The following is a 13,791-nucleotide window of genomic DNA, read 5'->3' as shown; positions in this document are numbered from 1 at the left end:
TGTACACCATAATACACCTCTACCCCGATACAATGTGACCAATAGAACACAAATTTGGATATAATGTGGTAAAGCAGCACTCCGGGGGGGAGGGGCTGCACGCTCCAGTGGATCAAAGCAAGTTCGATATAACTTGGTTTCACCTATAACGCAGTAAGATTTTTTGGCTCCGGAGGATAGCATTATATCGGGGTAGAGGTGTAGTTGCAAGAAACCACCATGTACTTTCTCATACCAGCCACCGTTACTCAAGTTTTAGGTTCTTGAAACCGCCACAGAATTTCTAGTTTATTACACAGAAGTGCACAGAAATTAGATCCTGTGTGCCACAGAGTACACAGAACATTGCTCCTTAAGATATCAAGAGGAAGAGGGCCAACACAAGAGCTCCATGTCTATACACCACCCGCTCAACATGGAAATTTCATGCACTTATACTTACAGTAGAATTGGGTGTGCCAACAACTGATATAAACATTCATGTTACATGCTAATAAATAAGTAAACATTTTAGCTTACCTGCCTATCAGTATCTGAGGCCTATCTGACTCGTTTGTGACACCAAAGACATCAGGAATTAAATCACCATTGAAGCTGAAAATGTGAAAAACAAGCTGTGTCATCTTATCCTTTATTAAAAATGTTCAGTCTGACTATTCTAAATCATCCCTTTGTATTTGGGACTCTAAGAATTGAAAAACTTGATTCTGTGCATTCTTCTCTGAAGATTCAGTTCTAGTCTGCACTACAGTAGAACATCAGAGTTATGAACAGAGTTACAGACTGACTGGTCAACCACACACCTCAGTTAGAACCAGAACTATGCAATCAGGAAGCAACGGGGGAAGAGGTGGGGGGTTGGAGAGAAGCAAATACAGTGCAGTACTGTGTTAAGCGTAAACGACTAAAATGTAAAGGGAAAGTTTAAATCAACATGCCCACAATCCCTACCCTAACCAGACCTATTAGAATGATTACCTACCAGCCACCATCCTTTTAGCAGATCTCTGCGCCTGTCTTCTCCACTGTCCTACCTTAATCTCCCCACAGTCCTTATCAGTTGTGGTAGCCTCCCTGCTTCTCCTAGGTCAATGAGGACTTTTAACCTTTCCTACAACATACTCTGAAGTAAACAGCCTCAGCAAACATGAAATTTGAGTTCACCAATCACTGTGACTGTGCAGAAGGGCTGTTTATTTGAGGTTGCAAAGATGACATAAGTAGTATGACAGATGCATGGAATATCCAAAGACTATAGTATCTACTTTATACATGTAATATGTATCTGTTTGGTCTAGGGATTATATTCTAGCTCCACTGGGGGAGGTACAGGAGTTTCCTGCAGGAACTAAGATCACTTGGCAGGGACAGGGATAATTAATGCGAATCAGTAGGCCTGTAACAAGTCTAGAGAAACCTCCACCCTGGGGAAAACTGCATGAACTGATCTGATTGATGTCACCTGGGCAAACAAACAGTATAAAGTGACTATCTGGCTACATGGAGAGATTACTCTCACTGCATCCAAGCACTGACATGAGACTGTGACAAGAGATACAGACCTCATGAGAGGACCTGGAGTACTACGAAACCTACCACGGTCCTATGTAGCGGCCAAGTATTATCTGGTAAGCATGCATGTAAGCTGTTTATTGTTTTCTCTGTAATGCTTTTGTTCTGAATAAATACTTGGTTTTATGAACACTGGCCAGTCATTTTGTTAACCCTGTCACTGTCCCTGAGAGACGAGGACTGCAGATGTAGAATTAAAGACCAATCTATTGAGGTGATCACAGTAAATTGAAGCCTAAATGCCTGGTCTAGAGGCAGCAAGTCATGAGACTTCACCTCGAGGAAATGCGACAACCTACAGCCTGGATGATTTCATGTTGTGTTTTTAATATCGGGCACATTTCAGACTTAAGATATTAGGTGTTTTAATTTGACATTGTTAAATAAACTAAACACTTAAATGTTAAATATTTTTTAATATTTAACATTTATGTTCTAATTTATTTCTGCAAGTTTTGTTCAAGGTAAGATGCCACACATACTTACTCCATAATTAGAGGCTCATCATGAAAAGTTTTATTTAACACAGTCTTACGATTATAATCTGAAAACAGAGAAAGCATTCACTTGATTAAATTGCACACATTTTATGACATTAAGACACCCAGCCCTCATTATACTATATTCTTTATTAACTTTAGGTCTTCCAAAGCTATTTAGTGATTTTGTTTGTTGGGCTAGTGTACAGATCATCAAAAGCGCAGCCAGCCTTCAGCACAAACAATTGTCACAATTGTTCAGTCACAATTCAGTCACAAACAACTGACAGCTTTGAACTCCATGTAAATTTTAATTGCCAGCACAAAGAAGAAAGGCAATTCAGAGACCCAACTCTGGAACTTACCATCTATAGCAATGTGGGGGCTCAACAAAATTACAAAAATAACCCTTACTACAAAAGTCCATTTCTACCTAGGTTAGTAATCTTATAAAATAATACTAAAACGTAGATTGAAGCATATGAAAATATGGTTAATAAGGATAATCTGAACCCGTTGGGACAAAAACTTGTCCAGATATAACATATGCACAAAATGTACCTGAAAAGTATTCTTTATTCAGTGTTTCAGAGTAGCAGCCGTGTTAGTCTGTATTCGCAAAAAGAAAAGGAGTACTTGTGGCACCTCAGAGACTAACAAATTTATTTGCGCATAAGCTTTCGTGAGCTACAGCTTACTTCATCGGATGCATTCAGTGGAAAATACAGTGGGGAGACATATACACAGAGAACATGAAACAATGGGTGTGATCATACACACTGTAAGGAGAGTGATTACTTAAGATGAGCTAATACCAGCGGGGGGGTTGGGGGGAGAGAAAACCTTTTGTAGTGATTATCAAGGTGGGCCATTTCCAGCAGTTGACAAGAACGTCTGAGGAACACGGGGGGGGGGAGGGAGGGGAATAAACATGGAGAAATAGTTTTACTTTGTGTAATGACCCATCCACTCCCAGTCTCTATTCAAGCCCAGGTTAATTGTATCCAGTTTGCAAATTAATTCCAATTCGGCAGTCTCTCCTTGGAGTCTGTTTTTGAAGTCCTTTTGTTGTAATATTGCGACTTTTAGGTCTGTAATCGAGTAACCAGAGAGATTGAAGTGTTCTCCGACTGGTTTATGAATGTTATAATTCTTGATGTCTGATTTGTGTCCATTTATTCTTTTACGTAGAGACTGTCCAGTTTGCCCAATGTACATGGCAGAGGGGCATTGCTGGCACATGATGGCATATATCACATTGGTAGATGTGCAGGTGAACGAGCCTCTGATAGTGTGGCTGATGTGATTAGGCCCTATGATGGTGTCCCCTGAATAGATATGTGGACACAGTTGGCAACGGGCTTTGTTGCAAGGATAGGTTCCTGGATTAGTGGTTTTCTATTCTGTGGTTGCTGGTGAGTATTTGCTTCAGGTTGTGGGGGCTGTCTGTAAGCAAGGACTGGCCTGTCTTCCAAGATCTGTGAGAGTGATGGGTCGTCCTTCAGGATAGGTTGTAGATCCTAGATGATGCGTTTGAGAGGTTTTAGTTGAGGGCTGAAGGTGATGGCTAGTGGCATTCTGTTATTTTCTTTGTTGGGCCTGTCCTGTAGTAGGTGACTTCAAAAGGTTTTCTTCCTCCCCCGCCCCGCTCTCCTGCTTGTATTAGCTCATCTTAAGTGATCACTCTCCTTACAGTGTGTATGATAACACCCATTGTTTCATGTTCTCTGTGTATATAAATCTCCCCACTGTATTTTCCACTGAACGCATCCGATGAAGTGAGCTGTAGCTCACGAAAGCTTATGCTCAAATAAATTTGTTAGTCTCTAAGGTGCCACAAGTACTTCTTTTCTTTATTCAGTGTGTTGTTTAAGACTGTAGCACAATGTAAATTGGAAGGAGTAATTATTAACGAGGAGACTATGTGGAAGTGTAAACTGGCTGGGTGTCCAGCACTGCTCCCCCCACAGACCTCTCAAACGCTACATCCAACTGTCCCTGGCATATCTCTGTCCATCCCTGCTCAAAGCAGTCAGTTATATTGTTTCCTTTCACGCTGCACTTTCATTTGGACCCATCTTCTGTCCCCCACTTCCTGGGCGTGCACTAGTACCCTGCCCTTCCATCTTCTACACCTTCTATCTCCTGTAGGTATATAACCTCTCCATTAACACCATTCTATGCCTCTCATTCTCCAAGCTTTCAAGGTCCCCTAAATCCCCTCTCAGCCAACTGGCAAGGAGGCCTGCATCTTCCTGTTTGTACCTCACTCCATGTCAACCCTTCATATTCCTCCCAAATCCTCTGGTCATCTCATGTCCTTTCCTGGACATGCTCCAACCCATTTCCACACTCTGCTACTTCACAATCCATTACCCGCACTTGTAACTCAGCCCGGCAGCAACACTACTTGAAGTCAGTAGTAGCTCGATTTATACTTCACAAATATTTTAATATTGATTGTTTAAATATTGCTTTTAAGGCACTTAAAGACTCTTTAGCCTTCCCATCCCTCCCCAAACCTTCCCCGTAAAAGCTGCTTCTCAGCAAGGTCAACAAAAATTGAATAACTTGGAATTTCTAAACCAAACCATTTTATTAAATGTCATGAGCCCAAAAATGTTAGCATAATGTTGACAAATGAAGGAGAGATAAATTTTCATAACACTGTATCCTATTTCTTACGCATCTTCCCGAGATAAACTTTAGCCTAGGATAAAAATAATTATTCTTGTCGATGCGGGGGAGTTGGGAGGAGGTAGAGGCAGCAAGAAGGGATGGGGGGGGTAGAGAAAATAAGGTTTATATTAAGAAAATAGCTCCAACTTGAACTGTGAGTTGGCTATTGCTACTCCACAATAAAGAGACTGATTTTTTTACCCTCCTACCCACTGTAGTTCTACTACAAAATTTTATGCAGATGTGAAACTGCAGATCTGCTATAGATGTTTAATCAGTATTTCTGTTATAAACAAATAATGGTTATGTTGTCTAGTAAGTTATAAATAATAAAAAAATAATTAAGTTAACAATAGCACCAACTTACCTAATGTTTGATTGCGTCCCCAGAAAATAATAACTGATAGTTCATCGGTGACATGATTTTGTGGTTGTGTTGTCAGGAGGACATCCATTTGTGAATCACCATCATAATCTCCAGGAACCACACTGGTTATGACATCCTGATTTCTACAATTATAAAATTAAACATTTAAATGTGCAAATGGATGTGAGATTAAAATCTGTTGTCCCCTAAAATATTGAACATCCATAGACTAATAATTTCTTTTCTTTTTGCAATGGGTATATTACATGAAATTTTGTAGAATGAAAGTTTTAGCCCTAAGTCTTGGCAGACACTCTTCTCACACTCCCCAGTACTTGCAAAACTTTACTAGTCCCACAGTATAGCAACTTATCACTGCGGGCCCCTAAAAGCTCTAGTATAGACACAAGGAAACCTTCTAGTTTGATCCCAGTAGCTAGATCATAAAACATGATGTCTAAGCAGTTGGGACCGAAGCTGTAGATTGGGGCTTCAGAAAGCCCCATCTTTTCTCCTTTGTTGTGTCTTATTCCTTCTCACATACTATCTTTTGTTTTCTGCTGTCGTTCTTTTGGTCCACACACACATTGTTCCTTGAGTATCTGGGCTTTGTTTCTAAATGAGAAGCTTGAATGTCAGTGCACCCGTACTCATGTGTTGGCATGTGCAAATGTGTGCCTATTCTGTGCATGAGTACTCAGTTTGTTCAAACTCATATACAGTTATGCACATACATGCACATATGAAAGATGTAAATAAGGATATTCAGTTTTCTGTGCACACAGTAGATGGGCACTTGCATAGGAACTGGAAATAAGGCCCATATTCTCTATTAAATAAGTGAAGCTGAGAGGGGAATGTATCTAACTAAACATAAACCCTATAGATTACGAAGTTCTTATTTCCCCAACTTCTCTCAGAGGATGCATAAAATTTAGGCAAGTACAGAAAATACCAAATGGCCTTTCCTGACATCATTAAGCAAACTCATCTTTCAAGTTTAAGCTTGAATTCTAGCAAACAAACTGAATCATACACTTAAATAGACAAAAAAACAACGCAGAAAGAATCTTAATCATGCTCCCACCGAATCTTGCTTCCAATTCAGTCAGTCTTAACCAAAATGAATGCTTCCATCACATCATCATCAAGATATTATGTATCAATACTTACATTGACAACTTGACTTTGGGTTTAAAATAGGGCTCCTTTTGGTCTGCCAGAAAGATAAGTAATTCATTACCTAAAAAGGAAGCAAATATATAGCATTAAATGAACGAATAAACCCTATTAGATACTGGTTTTATGAGAATGAACACAATATTTAACAAGGTATGGTTGAGATGGTTTGCACTCCAAATATAATTGCTCCTCCCAGCTAATGAAGAAAAAATATTCAAAGGTGACCAAGTCTCATTTCTTCAGGGCCGGCCCACAACATTTTGGCACCTGAGGAGGGGAGCTGAAATGATGCCCCCATGCCTCCTCGCTTGGGCCAAAACTTTGAAAGGTCTCAATTCTTCTTCCTGTTCTACAACTCTCATGCTACTGCTCTGCTACCTACCCAATAAAGGAGAACAACTTAAAATACCCTGTTCAAAAATTTTAAGTAACACTTAACTTTCAAATGCCTGAACAGCAAACATAACTTTTCTTGTCTGCATGGTAAACACTGGCATTTTTATCTGTTTGAATAATCAAAGTGGTGCTTTCCGTGCCTTCTTGGTTGCAAAGATTTGAACTGCTTCCTAAAGGTCCACAGTCTGGATCAGCTCATGCTCTACTGAGATGGTTGCAAGGCCGACCAGCCTCTCCTGCGTCATTGTAGAGCGTAGATGTGTTTTTATTAATTTCAGCTTGGAGAAGCTGCGTTCTCCACTGGCAACTGTTACAGAAAGTGTTAGAAGTATGCACAGAGCAACAAAAGCATTTGGAAAGAGGGTGGTCATCTTATTTGTGCACATATATTCCAGAACAGCCTTTGGAGTTGATCCTGCTGAAATGTATCTTGAAAGGGCTTTCAGTTCATCACCTAAATCACTCGCATCAATATTGTGCATGTCATCATGTGTCAACACTGTCTCTAGTGCCCTGCACTGCATTCTTCAGGAATAGTGAGGAGTTTTGGAATATCATACACCATCCCAAATATACTGCTGTGTTTCCTGAGCTGCATGAAACACTTCAACTGACTCTATTGCACAATCTAGCACTCGGTTAAAGAATTCAACTTTGAATTGTTGTTTGGGGTCTCTTATAGGATTATCCCGTGCCTCGTAATCAAAATGTCTTCTTCTTCGGTGACTCTTGTATTCTTGAATGGGTGGGAAGATAGCTTCAGTATAAAGTTCCTCTGCCAGCTTCTGTGCATTCTTAAGAATGTTTTGAAATCCCTCATCTTGCTTTGTCCAGTTGTTCCATTGCTCCAGATATATCAAGGTCAACAGCTAGAATCATAGGATATCAGGGTTAGAAGGGACCTCAGGAAGTCATCTAGTCCAACCCCCTGCTCAAAGCAGGACCAATCCCTTGGAGTCTCTTGCTTACAACATTTATTTCAAACAGTATTTCATGCCACAACACTGAGCCACATGGAAATTTGAAGTTATGTATGTTTCTGGTGATTCCATTTCCCTCTGCCACTGTTCTCCCACAAACAGTTCCTGTCATAGCATTATCCTCCATAATGGCAATTATGGCATTATCTATCTTCCCAATTTGGCGTTTGATAGGGTTTATCACCTCCACTCGACTTTCCCATCACGTGGCACTCAGTGATTTCAGTGTCAGAGAGGATGTTCCCAGATGCTGCTTCAAAATTTGCCATCGATGAATTGATGCAGAGAAAAATACACAGATGCTTTGAATCACATTAACAAATTCAGAAGCCTCACTAGAAACTTATGCTGCATCACTGACCACCAAGTTCAATGAATGAGAACTGCATGGGACAAAAAAAGCTCGAGGGTATCACTCTTGGACCTGTGTTTGCACTCCTCTCTTCTTTCCTCTCATGTTGGTACTATTAGCGTAGCCCTGACCTCTCATGTCAGCTATCACAATTCCTGTATCTTCCAGCTTTCTAAGAAGCACATTTGCCACACTAGCTCCTGTAGTATCATCAATGTCAATAAATTCTAGAAAATGCTCTCTGACAGTCACCGTTGCAGGGACATTTTCACTGGGTTCTGTTGTTGTTACAAAACGCACCATTAAAGTAATTTGTTCCATATGGCTGATGTCAGGTGTGCAGTCCAGAACAACAGACTAATATCTTGCTGACTTCAGATCTGCCACAATCTTCTGTTTGACTTTTGTTGCCAGTAACTGTGTGATCTCATTTTGAATTTTTTTTTCCACGGTAGTGCTGAGTGTACATTTCTTGGGTGGTGACTCTCCTCAGATGCTCCTGGAGTACGGCATCAAACTCAGCCATCAGCTCCACAATTTTAAGAAAGTTTCCATTGTTTGGCACATACAGCTGATCTAAAGTGCCACGCAGTGCTAAGTTTTACTCTCAGAATGGCAACGAGCCTTTTCAGAACATTTTGCCAGTAAAGAGACTCTGATGCAATCTTTTCTTGATGCTGGTCATCTACGGTGGCCTTTAACCTTAGTCTCATCTCAAGCTCTTTCCACCTATGGAATGCTCTCTGGTGATTTGCTGCCTTCTCATGGCATGCCAGATTTCTAGCCAGTTTCTTCCAGTCCTTTTTTCCTGTAGAACCCAATGTGGCTGGAACAATAGACTGGAAGAGTTTGCAACAAAAACAGTATGAGGCATTCTGGGTTTTTGCACACATAAGCCATGGCCTCTCCACTTTGTCACCATTGGGGATTTCACACCAGTAATGTGTTGGATAGAAACTTCTATTTTCGTCGTCTTTGGGGAACATGAAGTTTTTCACTTGCTGTGGCCCATGCAGTACAGGGAAGTCCCTCAGGCTACTGCTCAAGAGTGTCCACAGTCCTGGATCATCTAGACTTAAGGAACTAAACTCAGCAGAAGTTGTTTCTTGCGCCTCCACCACACTCTTCTCTGATCTACACTTTTCTTCAGGAATGTGCATGGTTACATCCATTTGAGATGGAGATATGGATGCGGCAGTAGCTGCCATTCACCTGCACTCTGACTAACTGGAAGATCAGGCATCTCCTCACCACTCACACCCTCACTGAGGCCGGAAGGCTCACCGTGAACTTTTGTATATGTATCTCAGGAGAGCTCCTTCCTCCTTAGATAGAAAAGCTTCCTTTGCTTTCTTTTTTTCTCCTGAATGCTGCCCCAGAGGGGCGTTTTCTTCTTTCAGTCATGACTGCTGTTCTGTGCCAGCTATAGTGGCTCTCAACAGTCAATTGAAGGGGACAAATAAGCAGGTTGGTAGCAGGGCCTGAGTGAGGGAAGATATCAGCGTCTTAAGACCTAACTGGCTCCTACTACTTCAGTTGACTGCCTGTTCCCCTCAAAGTGGGTTCAGGAAAGCAGCAGGAAACAGGAAGCTCCCTGAGAAGCTGGTGTTAATCAGTCCAGGCTCCTCGGGGTGCTAGAGAGGTACATAAGAGGTTCCTCTTCCTCTCTCTGCCTGCAGCTCCTTCTGCTTTCTGTTATTCTCTCTCACCTTTTCTCCTGCCTGCCTGTTACGTCTCTTGGGCCCTCCTTCCTCCAGCACAGCACTCGACCATCTCTGTGCATCTAGAGCAGAGAGAATACATATGCACCACCAGCAGACACAATTTTCTACACTGAATCCTAGTAGTGCCCCCCCCCCCCCCCCCCAGGTACCCAGTCTGGTACCTGAGGCGGCTGCCTCAGTTCTCCTCAAAGTAAGGCCAGCCCTGCATTTCCTTTTGCTTCAAAAGAGGTAGAAGGGGAATATTTTTTCACCATGGCAATATGAGCTGCATTTCAAATGGAAGTGAACTTAACTCAAAAAAACCGCACATTCTTGCTTCAGTCACATCCAGATGCTTGATCCAGGTTTTTGCAGCAGAATCAGAGCAGCTATCCTGGGTTTTCTATTTAGTCAGTGAAACTACAGGGACAAAAATTGCCTAGATTCAGAAGGATCCAGGTGCCTGTTCTGGGTTTTTGTGGTACTGCTGCACCAAGGTCTGGATTTATTTGACATACTGGAAGCAGCTAGATTTCTTCTCTATTTCTGCAGTAGAATTAGAGATGTTGGGTCTGAAAATTGGCTAGATACAAGTGCCAAATTTGGGTTTTTGCAGTGCTGTTGCACCCGCATACTTTGGGATCTAAATATTCTTGATGCAATAGGAGCAGCTAGACTTATTCTCTATTCTGATGATATAACTTGAAGGCTGGAGTTGAAAAAACCAAACCAAAACAGTAGGCTACAGGTATCGCCAGCTTTTATGTTTAGCTCTGGTGTAAGAGAAATTTCTTTCTCCTTTCATATATCTAGGGGAGCGGGAATCAAGGTATCATGCAGTCACTCTAGTTTGAAACTAGTCTAGAAAATGGACCCTCAATTAGCGTCCAAAGACAGCATTCTAGAAGCAACACTTGGCCGCTGAAAGTACCCTGAGAATGATTAGAGCTGGCACGGCTCCTGGAGCTCTAATGTTACAGTACTTCCAATGCATAGCAGCCAGACCACCAACCCCCTCTTTGTACTGGTCTTCAGGTAACTATTAGTGAAAAAAGCTGTGTTATTTTAGTATTTTGCAAACCTTGTGTCAATGAAATTTTAAGTTCAGAGAATTCAAATAATCCAATTGGAAATAGCAATATTTACTTATTTTAGATGGACTTTTTCAGATAATGCCTAACCAGAAAAGAGGAACATGTATATGCAATTCTGCTGTGCAGAAGCAACCATAAGTTAGTCATCTTATGCAAAACCTTAATGTTTACATACATATATCTGAAAAATAATGAGCCAAACATCAAATATCTTCTAATATAATCACACAATTATCAGTATTCCTTTTAACTCTAAAATAAAATTTGTTCACTGCATAGTCCAGCTGAGTACTTCCATACAGCCATGTTTAGGACTGCTAGTATTTAAACAATCCAACTAAACTTTGAAATTAATTCACACCTTTGCTGCTGCCATTGTACATTTGGGAACAATTTTCTGAAAAGTTGAATGAGCAGAACATGACTCAAGTCATTTGCAGTGTAAATATCTTATAGCTGTGAAGGACAAAAGCTTCTATTTTTAACATGGCAGTTGGCATCTGCAAAAGACACTGAAATTTGATTAGAAAACTATGTATTTTGCCATTTGTATGTATCCATGATTTCCAAATGTCCTTTTTTAGCATGAAAACAAGTCTTTCATCTCAACATCAGTAGTTTGATTCTGATCTAAATATGCAGTAGTGATTGGACACTGTTACAATTTGGCAGCTGTTGTGTGGCCTAAATGAAATTTAACCCCAGCAGGTGGACTTTCCCATCATAACTTATACAATTTGACACCAAGAGTTTGTTTAGACTAGAATCCCAAGGCAACCTCAAAAGGCCAAAGCTGAATGAAAAGTGATTTACTCTATGAGCCTCAGAGATGCTTCTTCCCACAATAGGGTAATATATTAGCAAGACCAATAAGTAAGCTTGCCTTGCCACAACCCATGTTGTATATTTTCTGTCTTCACAGTTAGATATTTAGTTCATTTCAAAATCACTAAGTTTATTTAAAAATAAATTTAAATGATCTTACAGTATTTAATAAGATTTTAAAATTCTTAAGCATGTGTGTTTAAAGAGTTCTTTCAAAAAAGGTGCTGTAAATGGTTTCAAGCCTCAGAGGAGCAAGACAAAAATGATCACCGCTTGAGATTTCTCCTACGCCTTAGGAAAGTCACAGAATAGTAGAACTGGAAGAGACCTTGAGAGGTCATCTAGTCCAGCCCCCTGATATAGACCATCCCTGACAGGTGCTTGTCTAACCTGCTCTTAAAAATCTCCAATGATGAAGATTCCACAACCTCCCTAGGCAATTTATTCCAGTGCTTAATCTCCCTGACAGTTAGGAAGTTTTTCCTGCTGTCCAACCTAAACAGCCTTTGCTGCAATTTAAGCCTATTGCTTCTTGTCCTATCCTTAGAGGTTAAAGAGAACAATTTTTCTCCCTACTCCTTGTAACAACCTTTTATGTACTTGAAAACTGATATGTCCCCCCTCAGCCTTCTCTTCTCCAGTCTAAACAAACATTTTTTTTTTCAATCTTCCCTCACAGGTCATGTTTTCTAGACCTCTCATCATTTTCGCTGCTCTTCTCTGGACCTTCTCCAATTTCTCGATCTCTTTCCCAAAATGTGGCACCCAGAACTGGACACCATACTCCAGCTGAGGCCTAATCAGCATGGAGTAGAATGGAAGAATTACTTCTCGTGTCTTGCTTACAGCACTCCTGCTAATACATACCAAAATGATATTTGCTTTTTTTGCAACAGTGTTACACTGTTGACTCATATTTAGCTTGTGATACACTATAACCCCCCAGATCCCTTTCCGCAGTACTTCCTTCTAGGTAGTCATTTTCCATTTTATATGTGTGCAACTGATTGTTCCATCCTAAGTGGAGAACTTTGCATTTGTCCTGATTGAATTTCATCCTCGTTACTTCAGACCATCTCTCCAGTTTGGCCAGATCATTTTGAATTTTAATCCTATCCTCCAAAGCACTTGCAACTCCTCTCATCTTGGTAGCATCCGCAAACTTTGTAAGTATGCTCTCTAAGTCATTATCTAAATCACTGATGAAGATATTAAACAGAACCGGACCCAGAACTCATCCCTGCAGGACCCCCACTCAATATGCCCTTCCAGCTTGATTGTGAACTACTGATAACTACTCTCTGTGAACGGTCTTCCAATCAATTATGCACCCACTGTAGCTCTATCTTGACCGTATTACCCTAGTTTGTTTCTGATAAGGTCATGTGATCAGAAACAATATCAAAAGCCTTACTAAAGTCAAGATATACCATATCTACAGCTTCCCCCCACCCATTAGGCTTGTTACCCTGTCAAAGAAAGCTATTAGATTCGCTTGACTTGATTTGTTTTTAACAAATGCATACTGACAGTTACTTATCACCTTTTTATCTTCTAGGTGTTGGCCAACTGATTGCTTAAATATTTGCTCCACTATCTTTTTGGGTACTGAAGTTAAATTGACTGGTCTGTAATTCCCCATTTTGTCCTTATTTCCCTTTTTATAGATGGGCACTCTATTTGCCCACAGAACATGGGCATCAATCCTGCTGCCTGTTGCATGCTAAGCAAACATTCTACCACTTGAACAAATTCCCCTTGACGACATAACATTACTTTAATTTTTGTTACATGCACCTTCAGTATAATGCTGATTGTAGGATAAGACTACAACTATTAAATGACATGCCTTAGAACAGAAACCACTGATAATACAATATTGTCCAAAAGTCTCCCTCTGACCAGACTGACAAAAATGTCAATATTGTTTCACAAAAAGAAAAGGAGTACTTGTGACACCTTAGAGACTAACCAATTTATTAGTCTCTAAGATGCCACAAGTACTCCTTTTCTTTTTGCAAATACAGACTAACACAGCTGTTACTCTGAATATTGTTTCACAGAGATGAGAAGCCCTTGGCCAAAGGACTTGTTAACACTCACACCCTGTTTTATGATCGCAGATAAAATTAGGAATTAACTTGGGTTAGAATCAAGACCAT

General features: G+C 40.5%; 1 protein-coding gene across 1 annotated transcript in view; it reads right to left on the bottom strand.

Annotated features, from left to right (window-relative positions):
- The window catches only part of ITFG1 (integrin alpha FG-GAP repeat containing 1), a 212,387-nt gene that overhangs the window by 197,962 nt on the left and 634 nt on the right, over positions 1–13,791 (bottom strand). Inside the window, exons 2-5 of the mRNA XM_073307742.1 lie at positions 6,271–6,340; positions 5,098–5,240; positions 2,059–2,116; positions 520–594 (exon numbers count right to left, since the gene is read on the bottom strand). Coding sequence (XP_073163843.1) covers positions 520–594; positions 2,059–2,116; positions 5,098–5,240; positions 6,271–6,340 — 346 coding nt within the window. The remainder of the gene's footprint in view (positions 1–519; positions 595–2,058; positions 2,117–5,097; positions 5,241–6,270; positions 6,341–13,791) is intronic.

This window comes from Lepidochelys kempii, chromosome 12, assembly GCF_965140265.1.
Source record: "Lepidochelys kempii isolate rLepKem1 chromosome 12, rLepKem1.hap2, whole genome shotgun sequence".
Taxonomy (NCBI): Eukaryota; Metazoa; Chordata; order Testudines; family Cheloniidae; genus Lepidochelys; species Lepidochelys kempii.
The sequence above is the reverse complement of the archived record's forward strand: the minus strand, read 5'-3'. Positions and strand labels throughout refer to the sequence as shown.